General features: G+C 34.1%; 1 protein-coding gene across 1 annotated transcript; it reads right to left on the bottom strand.

Annotated features, from left to right (window-relative positions):
• Positions 1–6659: 6659 nt before the first annotated feature.
• Positions 6660–12214, bottom strand: LOC130054550 (uncharacterized). The gene is made up of 2 exons (XM_056164641.1): positions 10887–12214; positions 6660–9548 (listed from the first exon to the last, which is right to left on the bottom strand). Exon 2 carries the CDS (start codon positions 9487–9489, stop codon positions 8407–8409), a length of 1083 nt encoding a protein of 360 aa, XP_056020616.1. The 5' UTR covers positions 9490–9548; positions 10887–12214; the 3' UTR covers positions 6660–8406.
• Between the last annotated feature and the right edge of the window lie 4659 nt (positions 12215–16873).

The following is a 16873-nucleotide window of genomic DNA, read 5'->3' as shown; positions in this document are numbered from 1 at the left end:
TAAACATACATATACAGTACATCAGAACACATAAACATACATATACAGTACATCAGAACACATAAACATACATATACAGTACATCAGAACACCATAAACATACATATACAGTATATTAGAACACCATAAACATACATATACAGTACATTAGAACACCATAAACATACATATACAGTACATCAGAACACATAAACATACATATACAGTACATTAGAACACATAAACATACATATACAGTACATTAGAACACCATAAACATACATATACAGTACATTAGAACACCATAAACATACATATACAGTACATTAGAACACCATAAACATACATATACAGTACATCAGAACACATAAACATACATATACAGTACATTAGAACACCATAAACATACATATACAGTACATTAGAACACCATAAATATACATATACAGTACATTAGAACACCATAAACATACATATACAGTACATTAGAACACCATAAACATACATATACAGTGCATTAAAACACCATAAACATACATATACAGTATATTAGAACACCATAAACATACATATACAGTATATTAGAACACCATAAACATACATATACGTTTGCAATGTACCAAAAAAGCCTTTAAAATCACGTTCCTATTTTCATAAATTTTAAGAAAGTCTATCTTTTACATCCAAAAAACCTAAGAATTCGATCCCTCCATCTTCTCCGCGGTCTCACCACACAGGGTTCTTCCACAGGAGATAGTGCCGTGGTGCAGACGAAACTATAATGCAAAGGCCTTGGTTTCGCAGGCTTTGTCTCCTCTTCTTTGCTCTTGATGGCATCCTGGGTATCTGGTGCAAGTTTAAAGGTTTTTATACTTGACAGAAACAATTTTCGGGGAATAAACTTGTGTATTTCTCTTGTTTCTAATGCAGTAAGCTCCCCAGGTTTGCCCAGTCCACATTTCACTGGCTTGGTTTTCTGTTTTAACTGTTGTAATTTAACAGGTTTCTGTAGACATTTGTTTTCCTGGCTCGCATCTGAAGTGTTCACAATTTTTGTTTCTTCCATAACACTTTCGTCATCCTGATCTAGTTTCTGGACTCTTATATCTTGGCGAACTATTGCACACGCCTTTTCGATGATACCCAGGATGTATACTGCAACATCCTCTGTTTTTATTTCAAGTTCTTCGCCACTGATTTTAGGAACTGAATGTGTGATTTGTCCGCTCTCAATTATGGTTGTCTTGCCTTCTGATTTTTCCTCCAGTATTGCCTTTTTAGTTTCCATGCTTGTTTCAAAAACAGTTCTCTTCCTTTCCTTCGGTTTATGTAGCTGCATGAAATAGTCACCATCAGCCCATGATGGCAGGAATGAAGACACATTTACATTAACAGCTTTTAAAGCTTCAATTCTCCAGATGGTGTCCTTAACCTGTTCATAAGGTACAAAGTCATTTTTTAAATCATTGTCGTCTGCCATAGAGCAGAAAACATTTCTAGAGATCATCTTCTTTTGAATTTCCATTTGCATTGTATCGCCTCCAAACAAGCGCACAGTGTGTTTATGTTTGGTCACAAGGGTGAGTGTGTTACGTCGTACACATTATGACGCGCTGTACATTGTGACGTAATAAAGTGGTGACGTTTAAGAAGTCTGAAAGAAGAGCATACACGTTCACCCTTTTCTTGTCCTGTTTTTCACTCACAAAGCACATGCTTATGCCTCGTTCACACGAAGAATTTAATTCGCATTAAACGTAAGTTAATGCGAATTAAATCTGAACCGCGTTCACACGAAAATTTTAATGCGCATTAGTTTACTACGAATTAAAATTTACATCGCGATTTGATGCGAATTAAATTTACTTCGTATTAGCTCCGTGTGAACGCAAAGCGAAGCTAATGCGCAATGTAGACGCATGCGTAATGGCAAATTTGGGTCACATGCATCATACCCGTGGTCAGCTATGTTAATGCTAGTTTTGTGGGAAAAACTAATCAAAATGATAATAATCACTAAAAACGTATACAAACAGCATGTCATCAGATATAATGTCAGACGTAAATTTGTGCTCTGGATAGGGATACTGAGTAATACAAATGGAAGGAATTGCTTTTAAATACGACAAAATTGTTTTTAAAAAGGGATATGATTTTTTTAACAAATATATGTCGCTCATTGTTAATTTTTTTAAATACCATTTGACGTCATAGTAAACTTATAATACGTAAATAGTAATTATAAAGTAGGTCATGTGCAACAGTAGTCAGGGGAACGGTGAAAGAGACATTCCGATGTTTTAACTGGGCTCACGAAGAAACAATATGTTGTCTAGAATGAATGCTGATCGTCAGAGAAAATAACAAGTAATTTCTTGAAAACATAAAAACAAACGCGACAGATCTCCTTGTATGTAGATCCGTTACATGTACATGTACCTTGTTAACAGATATAAAGTTTTTTGAACAACGAATTCTGTATATCTACACAATATTCATTCAAATATCTATAAAATAATTGTTAAAGATATAGCCTATTCTTTTATTTATTTCGCGCACCCTTTAATTTAGATATGCATACGAATTTAATGCGCATTAATTTACTTCGCATTAAATATTATCGCCGTGTGAACGCTATTTAATGTCGAATGAATTTAATGCGCATTATTTTACTTAGCATCAAATTTAATGCGCATTCGTGTGAACGAGGCATTAGTGTTATATGTATTTACAGTAAATGATAAATGTCAACCACTCTAATTTTTCATTTCATGAAAATGAATTCTTGAAATAAATTAATGATCAATGGGATAAAAACAAAAAAAGTACTAAATACTATGGCAACACCCCTTATCACATGAGCTTTCATCTCAGGTGAGCTTTTAAAAAAAACCCCGAAGGTTGAGGGTCTGTTCACAAACGCCCCATAGTTATTGATAAATTTTCTTAAGATATAAGATCTTCATATAAATAATTATTTTTATACGACTTGAAATTTTGTTGTGAAAGGGGACATTGGGTATGTATGTAGGGTTCTATCTAAAAACGCATTTCATTTACTGTCCCAGTAAAGCATTTACGAAATTTTTTGTTTGTTATCTAAGTTAGTATCTTTGAAAACGCCAAATATTCAACATAGCGATACAAAATTATTATTCAAACCGCCAAAAATTAAGTCAATAACATTTCTGGCTTCTAGACGATTGTTTTACGATGATTATTAAGACTGTTAGTTGTCGTAAGGAAGACGAAAGAAACCAAGCTATTTCTGTCCTTAAAAATTAACGTAATTTTTATTCGTTTTCTATTACATGTACAAGTATGTAGCTAGTCTAATTGTAAAACAATGGTTTTTCCAAATTTCATAGCTACATTGTAAGTGGGAATAAATTTTGAGCGGAAAAACCGGCCAGACTAGATACAAATTCTATCGAGAATAAAGATGTACAAAGGGCGGGTTCAGGAACTGAGGTTAGGGGGCGCAACTTCATGATGCAGGGGATCTATGGCAACCTTAATTAAGGCCTCCAGACGGTCCAGCTCTGGCAGAGCCCCCAAAAGCTCAGGCCGAACTGGATTTTATAAGGCTTGAGATATGTCTCCTATCAACGTCATTTTTACTATTTTCTGTAATTTTTCAAACGAAATATAACTTCTCCCAAGAAAAGTAGCAATACATCAAAACATAATTTCATTTATCTCTCTGTAGGGAAATGGTTGCTTCTTATATCGTGAATTTTTGTTTTAAACAAGAGACCATGATTTACCTTATATTTGAAAACTAGTACTACATGTGCAGTGTACTTCATTTTGAATTGATGCATGAATAACTTTCAATAGAGAGAGAGAGAGAGAGAGAGAGAGGGTCTGATCTATTCTCTACAAAGGGTTACTGTGAGGGGAAAATAGAGTCCTTAAGAATTAGAATTCAATAATGCGTTTATTTATTAAATAGGGGATGCTTACTCCTCCTAGGCACCTGATCCCACCTCTGGTGTGTCCAGGGGTCCGTGTTTGCCCAACTATCTATTTTGTATTGCTTGTAGGAGTTATGAGATTGATCACTGTTCGTTATCTTCACCTTGCATAGCAAGACAGAATATTCAGATTTGACTCCAGTACTTCGACCTTTTCTTTTTATTGATCATAATAAAACACTAGTACTATTTGTAACGGGGACCGTCACACCTGTCCCCCAAACCTCCCTTTACACTTTGTTTGATGGAGTTCTACTGAATCTTTCAATATACACAGTCTTACTTTCACTTGATTTCCTCGAGAGCTATATGTATGTTAATTAAAACATTATTTAACCAAAGACACACACACACACACACAGACACACCTTTTGTTTGTAATTCACTTGACCTTAACATTGACAATAACATAAGAATGGTTAGAGTTGGGGTTTGGATATTTCAGAAATATGTGTTCCTTTTGATATGTGACATTTTTACTTTACGACCTTGATCCTTCATATTGAATTTTTATGTGATTCCATCATGCCACACACAACAGATGCTTTCTAGAGTTATCAAAGATTTTAACCTTCTCGACAAGCTAAGCTTTCTTCAAACAATTCTTGTTTAGATAATTTCAAATATTAGTACATATAAATACACTTTTCAAAATAGTTTTGTCAATAATGCTGTACCATTTGTATTTTCACATTACAAAGAAAATTAAAGAAATCAAATATTTTCTGTTTTGTTACATGATGGACAGCTTGACTGAATGAACTTTTGCAAATGAAAGTTACATCTTTAAAATAATATGTCAAAATAAGAACTTTTGGAGTGTTTATTGATAAAGTACACAATATTAAGATCTACTTAGGTAATTGTTACAGGAGAGATCGAGTGTCTATTCACAAGTACAAAATATTGAAGAATAAATATCAAATTGTTGTACAAAATATTTAAGAATAAATAGCAAGTTGTTGTTTGATCTACTTAGGTAAATGCTACAGCTAGCTAGGAGAGAGTGTTTATTAACAAAGTACAAAATATCTAAGAATAAATGTCAAGTTGTTGTTTGATCTACTGAGGTAAATGTTACTCCAGGAGAAAGTGTTTATTAACAAAGTACAAAAATCAAATATAGAAAGATCTACTTACATAAATGTTACAAGAGAGACATAACCAGTCAGCACAGAAATATTACAATGGGAGAAACAAGATACAAGAGAGACATAACCAGTCAGCACAGACATATTACAAGAGAGACATAACCAGTCAGCACAGACATATTACAAGAGAGACATAACCAGTCAACACAGACATATTACAATGGGAGAAACAAGGTACAAGAAATTATGCTAAAATTTGAAATAAGGCTACTTTGCAGTGCAAATGAAATGTTTTTGCTTACACATTTTGCATTATTTTCAATGTATCAGGAAAGACTTCTACATATTCTACTCCTCAAATGTATTCTCTATTTTGGACGTTTTCTCCTTTATTTATACATTTTGAACCACATTTTGTATGTAGCATGGTACTGTGAAAGCAACGCTTGGGCCAGGGAAAGTTTTGAAATATCATTTGGATCATACATCATACTTCTATTCCTTGTATTTCTGTTTGTGTAACAGGAAAGACGCATTAAATCTGAGGGACAACGCTTTGCAGAAAATTTCTGAACAACATTTTTAACAGTTACATGGTTGAAGGCATTTACACAAAGACATATTAAATAATGATATATGTATGAATAATGAAATCTGCTGCACAAAATGCAATATGACACTTGAATTAGCCCATTTCATGAGTGGAGACATCAAAATACCAATGTATTTGCAAGTTCTAAGGGTGGTTCTCACCCTATATGTTATTAGCTAGAATATATTTTTACTTAGAGACTTAAAATTCATAGTACATTACTAATTTCATGCAAAATTTTATGAAATTTTGCTTTTCAAAATTGATTTTTGTGCCAGGGACATGAATTCTTACGGATTTTGATAATGACTGATTGATTGATTGAATATTGTTTAACGTCCCTCTCAAGAATATTTCACTCATATGGAGACGTCACCACTGCCAGTGAAAGGCTGCAAAATTTTGGCCTATGCTCGACGCTTATGGCCTTTGAGCAGGGAGGGATCTTTATCGTGCCACACCTGCTGCGACATGGGACCTCGGTTTTTACGGTATCATCCGAAGGACCGCCCCATTTAGTCGCCTTTTACGACAAGCAAGGATATAGCTTCTCAACCACTTTGGATAGGGCTTTGATATTTCACAGATAGATTACGAATGAAAAGAGCTTTACTTCTGAACTTCTGACTTTGAACATGTTGATCTACTTTTGATAAACATTCATCATTACCAGGTCTGTTATACCTTGAGGGATAAGGTATTGCGTTAGTTTCTTTCACATGAAATGCCTAATGACCAAAATTTATTTTATACCATGACCTTTGACCTTGTGACCATGATATATCAAACATATGATCTTGACTTTATCAGGGCATTGCTTACAGTGCTATTTTATTTTCATTTATTCCCACAAGTTTTTTGTTTTTTAGATCTCAGGTGAGTCCAAATGGGAAGAGTTATTCAAGGGAATGCAGAATTACTACAGACAAAAGACTTGTAGTTAGTAATAAGGAGAATTGCAGAACTCATAGCTCCATTTCAATCTAGATCTATTGACAGTCATTTCACAGAAACACTTTGCAGCTGACAAAGATAATCAAATGATGACCACTACTTTAACTCTATGGTTTTTTTTGTTTTTTTTCATGTCGAACCCAAACTAAACATAATAGAAACTTTCTATTTGGCAAATTTAATATTGGGGTCAGTAGGAACCTGTGCACAAAGTTTCATGAAAATCTGAGAGATAGCATGTGCCGACCTCTGCATGGTATCATAATGGACACCCTCTTAAAATCTTCTTTTTCTAATAGCATAATGTAATATCAAACTGACAGTACTCGTAAAGTTTTTCTATCTTTATTTAACAAACAATCACACAACATTATGACGCACAAGAAACAACATCTCAAAAACATTTTAGATATTCTAAAATTCTAACCTGAATCTGACACTCTGTTTGATAATGGACACTTTCGTTGATATTCATCTACTACTTTCGCATTCAGAACACTTAAATTCAGTCAATTCTAAAAGTAGTAAAATCGGACAATGTCTGCCGATTTCTATTTGGTATGCATATCTATAAAACGTGAAGATAACGAACAATGATCAATCTCATAACTCCTAAAAAGAATACAAAAATGGAGAGTTGTCGAGGAAACACGGACCCTTGGATATACCAAAGGTCTATGTTTTGTAACAACATAGTGCTGATTTGACAATCCCCCTGATATCTACCAGTTTCCACACATATATGAATGGATTCAACATTGAATTTATGCAAAACAAACCAAACTAGTTCTAATTGTAACGGGGACCGTTACAGATGTTCCCCAAACCTCCCCCAATTAAAAAATGATGTCCTTGTGAATCTATAGGAAAAAATCATTTTATTTTAGCCTTTAATTACATGTAGTACGTTCAATATGGTCATTTCAGTACCAAGAAATGAAAGAAAGCGTTGCACGTGCATACACGCGCACGCGTGTATGATTCCGAATTTTTGTTGATGTCGTTCAACAGGCATTTGTATCATATACCCACAGTATGAATTTCATAACGTTTCCACCAAATATAAGGAAGTTATAGCGATTTTAAAATCGTCCAATCAGAAATCAGCACACGTGCATGCACGTGATGAGCAGTAATTCTAACCACAGCAATTTGTAAGGAGTACCAAGATACATCTAAACCCCTAATATGAATAGAATTTGATGAAAAACAAAAACGTTATCGTCCTTTAAAAATTGAACATTTAAAAAACGTTGCACGCGCATGCGCGTGTGCGTTGGCATTTTTTGTTCCACCAACATATAGATACACATATTGTCTACATATGCTGTGAATATCATCTCATTCGCTTTATAAATAAGATAGTTACAAACGTTTTAGCATTATCCAATCAAAATGAAGCGCACGTGCATGCGCGTGCAAATTGGTAATTTTGACCATGCATATCAGTTAAGGGTCTCAATATCTACCTATGATATGAATTTCAAGCCATTTCAATGAACAACAAAAAAGTTAGACTGATTCCAAAGTTAGCGTACAAATTTTGTAATGCGCGTGCACGCGCATGCGTGCGCGTGCTGGCAAAATAACTATTATTTTTCATATGTACAAATGATATACTATCATCCTATTTAGGTTTTATATCGCTTCCTTCAATATTCTGATTTTCCATTTTTTGTACCAAAATTGCAATGCACGTGCGCGCGCGTGCATGCACGTGCAAACAAAATGACTATCACTATGCACATCTACAAACGCTATACTATCATCCTGGAAAGTTTCATATCGATCCCTTTTGTAGTTTCTGAGAACACTACCGGACAAAAAAGTACCGGAGAAAAAGAATAATAATAATAATAATAATAATAATAATAATAAGAAACAGAGTAAAAACAATATGTTCCCAAACTTTGTTTGGGGAACATAATAATATACCCCTGGTTCTAGAAGATATAGTATCAATCCAAGACAGTGTTATAAGAAGAGGTCCTGTAAAAATCAGATGGACCGTGATCAGCAGACCCACTAGCTGTAATGTACTGACGACCTTTTTACGTCTAAGTGTATCCATCTGATTAGAATGTTCGACGCGCGATCTTCCTGGACCGACGTTGACTTGATCTTGTACAGAAGGTGGCGTGCATGCCTTTACAGAGGGATGTGACTCAATTGTTTGAACGTTGATTTTAATTACACGTAACGCGTTGGAGTCAACAATGGGACTAATTTTCCTGTATGTTCTGTGCACATATGCCATTGTAACTAGGTATAGAATCACTGTAGACGATAGTAGAAACAGGGTAAAAAACCTTATGTATATTGAGTATACCGCATAATGACCATTATAGACAAATGACAATATGTTTACATTAACAGGTGGGCCAAATTCACCCATTGGCGGCGAAATAAGGACACAGTTGATTATAAATATGACGATCGAACCACCGATGCATACAAAGTACTTCCGATTTTCACAAAAAATATACGAGTTCCATTTTTCTTTGCATATTACAAAAAACCTTTGTAAGCTAATCAAAAATGTGTGGTAGAGCGACAGATAGAGCCCTGTTATCATTAAAAGAGTGTTGAATATCGCAAAAACTTTGCTCATCTGAAAAACTGGAATGGTACGGCGGAGAATACTCAAAGTGGCCCCCAGTCCTACAAGAAAATCACTCACACACAACATAAGAACAACGAAGTGGTACGGGTTAAGTCTTATCTTCTTTTCCTTGACAATAAGAACTAATACACCACTGTTGAACAGAAGTGTCAGAATTCCAATGAGGAATGTTAATAAGATGACAGGTATCGAATCATGGTTCTGTTGTTCATCATGAAGGGGACAGTTTAAGGAAGTATTTTGTGAACAGCCTTGGCTTGCCACTTCATTCATGTTTGCCTTTGGTAGTTTCTGTGAAATCGATGTGTATAAATCCTCAACGCAGCACAGCACTGAAAGTGGAAATGTCTGAAACTGAAATGACATTGTTTTAAACATCTTACAAATGATCATCATACCGTACGAATACTGTAAAACTTGTTTATTACAAACATGGATACAGCAAATATATTGGAAAACGGAATTTTATAGGGATACATGTACATTCTGTACCCCCTACATCTACACGAAAGAATGAAGATAACGGTCACTCCATTTTATTGATCTTTAAAAAGAACAAAATTAAAAGTAGGGAAACATAGATCCCTGAAAACACCATGGGTGGGATCAGGTGCCTGAGAGGAGTAAGCATACCATGTTGACCGGTCACATCCGCCATGAGACAGCTATTTTAATCACATAAATGGGGGAATCCGCAGTGAAAATCAGTATGTAAAGAACGGTCTATCACTTAGTATCAGAAAACATTCGACCTAAAGACAGATTTTATATTTTAAATTGGACGATTACGACGATAGAATTTGCGGAATGTTTACTTTCAGCGAAACTGATGAAAGCCCTTAGCTCAATGGTACAACGAACTAACGTTTACTACGTGACCGGAAGGTCGTGCGTTCGATCCCCAATTGTGCCATGGCCGTGTGAAACTTGAGATGTACACATAAGCAGTGATTGTTCCTTTGCCAAGCACTCGGCAATTAAAAGAGTAACAGGTCTTTCGGATACGACCTTAAAAACGGAAGTCCCGTGTCACGGCAACCGTTATTACGTAAAGGAATTCTCTCTGCAATAGCGCTCCACACTAAGCATACATGTAGGTCTAAAGTTGTGGAGTTCACCTACAGTTGAGGTGAGAAATTCTCGATGAGGTGCAAAACAAAGAAATAAGCAAACAATAAACAAAGCTTATTTGTTAAAAACTTTGTTTAAAAATTTATCATACGTAGAACATGCTAAAGTGTATCGAATCAGTTAAGAGACAAAGTGCAGGTGATAATTGAATATCTTTACATAAATATGGAAAGTTGACGCCAGAGAAGCTGCATGAAGTCATCCCATTTGTTAGTGAGTTGCCGTTAACATCAATGTTCAATAAAATATCCAATACTTAATACTAAAAAGATATGGAGGACTGTGGTATCCTTTATTTCGGGTTCACTGTTATATATCGAGTCAACATACGAATGAAAATGATGACAATATACATGTATTTAGTTAAGTAATAAATATAATTAAGTATCGAATTGAAGAATACGGGTATTTTCATCTTAAATTTTGTATTGAACTTCTAACGATGTTTATTTTGTAAATAATAATTATTGAACTGTTTTAATAACACATCATTTTATGAAATGGTTTTATTTTCTTTTTAACATCGGACATGCACTTACCTCTGAACTTCCACACACTGCTTTCCCTGTTGGAACTCTTCCTAAATGAATTATTCCCAAGAAGTGAACATCATTATTAGTAATAACTAATAAACATTAGGTAAATATTGATCTTGCAATTGGTACAAGTGGCAAACCTTTTCTGTCACTTGCCTACATGCTTAACCTTTTGTACGCCATCTACCAGTAATCATATTTTGAGTAAATAAAGAATTGGATGGAGGTGTTAATTATAATTCCCAGTAAGGGTAACTATAAGTCTCGGTAGTTTGAGCAGTTTCTAGCAAAAAAAGACCCTCATCTTATCCAACATTTAAAAAAAAAATAAAAAAAAAAAAAATATGATAATGAAAAGACAATTTTGCATACTCGTAAAGTAAAAAGTCATAATTACCAACCACGAGTTGTTTGTCAGCTTTGTTTGACTGTAATATTTTAATGAGAATCAACCTTGCTCTAATATTTTGAGGGATGTTCTCTATAAGTCGCACTTTAGCACCAATTAATATACCTATAAAGGGACCTCTTTGCTAGGAACGGCTCATTATTATGTCCAGGCCCGGTAGTGTGGAGATGTGAATTATAAATATTATTGCCAGGCCTGGTTGAAATAAAATTTCACACTGTAGACATGCCTAGATCACACCTTTTAATCCACATTAATTCTCCCATTATGTATGGTGTTTTTCTTAAGCCACGAGTTGTAGAACTTTAGTGAGGGTTAGATCAGCCATCATCAAGGCTAGCGATATTCTTTCTTTTGCAATTGTATGAATAAAAGGTCCTAGCTTAAAAACTAGGACAGAAGGTAGATAGACAAACCTAATGCTCTGTGCAAAAATCCCCCCCCCCCCCAATTGACAACCTGTACTTTTTTCAAACAAGAGTTAAATGGACAACCCATGTACTCACTTTGTAATACCGGTATTCCCTCAAAACTGACTAAGTTTACTGTTAAAACGTGTAATTTTCTTTTAAAAAAATGAAGCAAATCAAAATCCTTGCCACGTCTTCAATACCCATACAAACACTGTGAAGAATGTCCTCACTTGAAGATTGTGGGAGTAGTTAATGGACAAATCATTATGGAGCGCCAAATTAACATAAACTCAAATAATTAATGATATCTTCAATTCTGAATTATTGCGCGCATTAATTGAATTTATGATAGCATTAATTCTTCAGCTGAATTAATGCGTGCTTTAATCGAATTAATGATCTCTTCAAATAAATTGATGCTATCAACAATTGAATTGATGCGCTCTATAATTCAATTGAAGAAAGCAATAATTGATATAATGCGCACATTAAATCAATTGATGAGAGCAATAATTGAATTGATGCGCGCATTAATTCATTTGATGAGAGCAATAGTTTATTTAATGCGCGCATTAATTCAATTATTGCTTTCTTCAATTGAATTAATGATATCATTAATTCATTTGAAGAGAGCAATAATTCTTTTAGAGAGAGCAACTATATAATTAAAGATATCTTCATTTCAACATATCCACAATTGAATTGTTGCTCACTTTAAAGAATTGATACGGGCATTAACTCCTTATACAAATATGGAGCGCCAAATTAACATAAACTTTATTTGAAGATATCATCAATTCTATTATTGCTCTCTTTAATTGTATTAATGTGCGCATTAAATCAATTATTGCTCTCATCAAATGTATTAATGCGCGCTTCAATTCAATTATTGCTCTCATCAATTGAATTAATGCGCGCATCAATTGAATTAATGAGAGCAATAATTGATTTGATGCGTGCATTAATTCAATTATTGCTCTCTTCAATTCAATTGATGCGCGCATTAATTCAATTAATGAGAGTAATAATAGATTTGATGCGCGCATTAATTCAATTATTGCTCTCTTCAATTCATTTGATGAGAGCATCAATTTAGTAGAAATATTGCTGCAATAATTAATTTAGAGCTCGGTATAAATAATTTGATTATCTCTTTAATTCAACTGAATTCATTTACAGTGCTTTTGTATAAGGAATTAATACGCGCATCAATTCTTTTAAAGAGAGCAACAATTTAATTAAAGATATCATTAATTCAATTGTGGATATGTTGAATTGAAGATATCTTTAATTATATAGTTGCTCTCTCTAAAAGAATTATTGTTCTCTTCAAATGAATTAATGATATCATTAATTCAATTGAAGAGAGCAATAATTGAATTACTGCACGCATTAAATCAACTGTTGCTCTCATCAAATGAATTAATGTGCGCATCAATTCAATTATTGCTCTCATCAATTGATTTAATGTGCACATTATATCAATTATTGCTCTCTTCAATTGAATTGTAGCGCGCATTAATTCAATTGTTGATATCATTAATTCATTTGAAGAGATCATTAATTCAATTAAAGCGAGCATCAATTCAGCTGAAGAATTAATGCTATCATCAATTCAATTAATGTGCGCAATAATTCAGAATTGAAGATATCATTAATTATTTTAAGATATCTTTAATTCAATTGTTGCGGGCATAAAATGAATTGATGATATCTTTAAATAATTGAAGATATCTTCAATTATTTGAGTTTATGTTAATTTGGCGCTCCATATACAAAAGCATTGTAAATGATTTAAAGATATCTTCAATTGAATTAAAAAGATCATCAAATTATTTATACCGAGTTCCAAATTAATTATTGCGAGCAATATTTCTACTAAATTGATGCTCGTTTCAAGATACGAAAACTCTTCTGTATAGGAGGTGCATTTAGTGGAACTTTGAATGCCTAAGTGGGACAGAGTGGATATACAGCCAACGAGAAAGACGATGAAATGTATTAAAAGCGGCTTCTCTTTAAATATGTAAATGTGGGAAATACAAAATGCTATCGAAAGAAATGTTTACCGAAGTGGAAACATACAAACAATGTCATATTTGCAAGAAATATCTTGGATATGGTACTTATGACCAGCGAAATAACGTGATAGGATAAGAATTCTATGTAATTAATTACTCCCTAAATACTTATCACTTACTTAGTTTGTGTATCAGTCGAATTCGGGTTATCAAAGAGCGTATGAGAAACTTACTGAGTACATTCACTTATGCTGTGATGAATAACTGTCCCACTCCCGCGTGTAAACAAATTCTTTCACGCCTTACTATGTACGAGAGTTCTCGAAGGGAAATAACTCGGACGTATCTCGAAACCGGCGTATTGAAGAGAGCAATAATTGAATTAATGTGCGCAATGAATCAATTATTGCTCTCATTAATTCAATTGATGCGCACATTAATTGAATTGAAGCGCGCATTAATTCATTTGATGAGAGCAATAATTGATTTAATGCGTGCATTAATTCAATATAAGAGAGCAATAATTGAATTGATGATATCTTCAAATAATTGAAGATATCTTCAATCATTTGAGTTTATATTAATTTGGCGCTCCATAAATCATGAATACTCTATGTAATATTACCTCAAAACTGACAAAGTTGAACAACCTTTTATTTTATCAAAAATTGAAGAAAATCAAAATTCTCCTCAATATCCATACAAATATTCTATAAAATAAAAAGGTCCTCGCTTGAAAACTGAGAGGAGCAAGACGGACAAATTGTGTATCCTCCATTATAAACATTAAACTTCAAATAAAGTGACAAAACTCCTGCAAGAGAGGCTGGAATGGATCAAAATTGCAACTTGATCTAGAGTGACCCACAAAGAAGTTACATGGCAGGTTTCAACTTGATATCTGACGGAGTAATGAAAATAAAACCAGAAAACCCATAACGGAAGGATGGACAGATGTACAGACATTGTTGTATGATAGTAAATCCCGTTTAAAGCCAGGCATATAAACAGCAGAAATCATGTTGCACAGATCAAAATTATTAGTCAAATGGACTAATACCTGTTCAAGTTACCTTGCACTTCCATCATGAAAATATGAAAAACAAGATGTGTTTGTGAAACACAAATGCTCCCGATAATGGCCAATTCTATAGATGGCCAATGTCACAAGGACAAATATCTTGGTACCAGTAGTTCAGATCTTATCATTTCATAACTTTTAAAGTGATAACCTATCAACGATGCTGATTGGTTGAAAAATTCGTTTGATTTCTCTGTCAAAATTTCGTTCGGAGTTCATCTGCACTAAGCACGAGGGACTACTTTTCTCTGGAATGTGTCTTCCCCGTTCTAATTTTAGTGCTATTTATAGAACGGGATTTTCCACACAAGCATTTATATAACGAAATGCGTTTGATTTTTGTTTTTCATTGCTATCAAAAATAAGCACAACTAAAGATATGAATAAAATACAAATTAATTTAAAGAAACAACATACATAGGCGATGACGTGGCAGAATAGTGAACTTGATGACGTAGACCACTTACTGGTAGAAGTCAAACTTCCACCAGAGTTCGTTTGCTCACAAACCAAACTCTTCCACTTAGGCATTATGGGATAGCGATTTCTTAGGCCGCGTATACTGTGACGTCACTGTAGAATGACGAAAAAACATAATGTCAAACGTAACCAACTTTCAAAACAAGAACGTAAACATCAAATTCATTACTTTACACAATAATTTGAACAGAGTATCCCTACTTTTTAATGATCTTTTGATCATTTTATGTTTAAAATAAAATCCATACTTTTATATTAATGCTTTTAATATTAATAACTTCAGACTTTTAACTGCGAACTACTTCTTTAGTGTAATTTGTCTGCGTGATAATCGCGGACTCACAATATACAAATCTGTATATTGTGGTGCGTCACATAGGAGAGGTCTATTCGTAGGCACTGTGACGTAATGAGGCCTCGACGGGGAGTTTGGGTAGAAGTAGACATGCAGATTACACGAGTTCCCGGTATGAATCGTCTGCTTTACGAGATCGATAACATGACGGAGCAAGTGGCGACTTCTGATCTTGTAAATATCAATGAAATTGAACTGCGTTATATGGGGCTCAGTCAACGAGTGCGTTTTGAACTTTTTCCTCGATATTGAAATGGAGCCGAATTGCATTCCACCATTCCAACGACACAACCAGTGTTCAACGTCTCCTCCAACACGATGCAGCATAAATCCAGTCACCACTTGTTATCTTCCTTTATATTTAATTCAGCTTTTAACCATTGCACCTTTAATATGGCATATAATCCATTTAAATCTGCACAATAACTGTTCCTGACCTGAACGCACAGCCATGCCGTTTTGTTGTTGTTTTCATTCTTGCCTATATGAATTCCTACGCGCCATTTCAGAAACGTTAATTCAAGCTTTTTGATGGGAGAAACTATTTGTTTTTCTATCTTAAAAACATAATTAAATGATAAGAAATGCAACTTATAATTCTTTGTTTGATGCATGTATCAAACGAAACATTGGACGGAAAACTTTTTCATCAATGCGGTATGCGCATTGATGAAGTTTTCCGTCCAATGTTTCGTTGATACGTGCATCAAACAAAGAATTATAAGTTGCATTTCTTAAGTCACAAGAAATGCTCATTTGCAATATGAAAGCTCTAATATAAATTTACCATTTAGAAGTTATGACAAATGTCAAATTTTTTAAAAGTAGGTCAAACTCCAAGGTCAAGGGTCAAACATTTTTGTTCCCACGAAAAGGTCTTGTCACAAGAAATACTTGTGTGAAATATCAAAGTTCTAGCACTTACTGTTCAAAAGTTTTTAGCAAGGTTAAAGTTTTCAAAAGGTAGGTCAAACTCCAAGGTCAAAGGGTAAAAAATTTTGGTACCCACGGCAAGGTCTTGTCACAAGGAATACTCATGTGAAATACCAAAGCTGTAGCACTTACTGTTCAAAAGATATTAGCAAGGTTATAGTTTTTAAAATGTAGGTCAAACTCCAAGGTCAAGGTCCGGTCACATGGTCAAAAAATGTTGGTACCCATGGAAAGGTCTTGCCACATGGAATACTCATGTGAAATATCAAAGCTCTAGCACTTACTGCTCAAAAGTTAT

This window comes from Ostrea edulis, chromosome 5 (assembly GCF_947568905.1).
Source record: "Ostrea edulis chromosome 5, xbOstEdul1.1, whole genome shotgun sequence".
Taxonomy (NCBI): domain Eukaryota; kingdom Metazoa; phylum Mollusca; class Bivalvia; order Ostreida; family Ostreidae; genus Ostrea; species Ostrea edulis.
This window is presented reverse-complemented; position numbering and strand designations above follow the sequence as displayed.

Bases quoted from the DNA above. Each gene is read 5' to 3' on its own strand.
- LOC130054550 (XM_056164641.1), bottom strand. From the start codon at position 9,489: ATGAATGAAGTGGCAAGCCAAGGCTGTTCACAAAATACTTCCTTAAAC.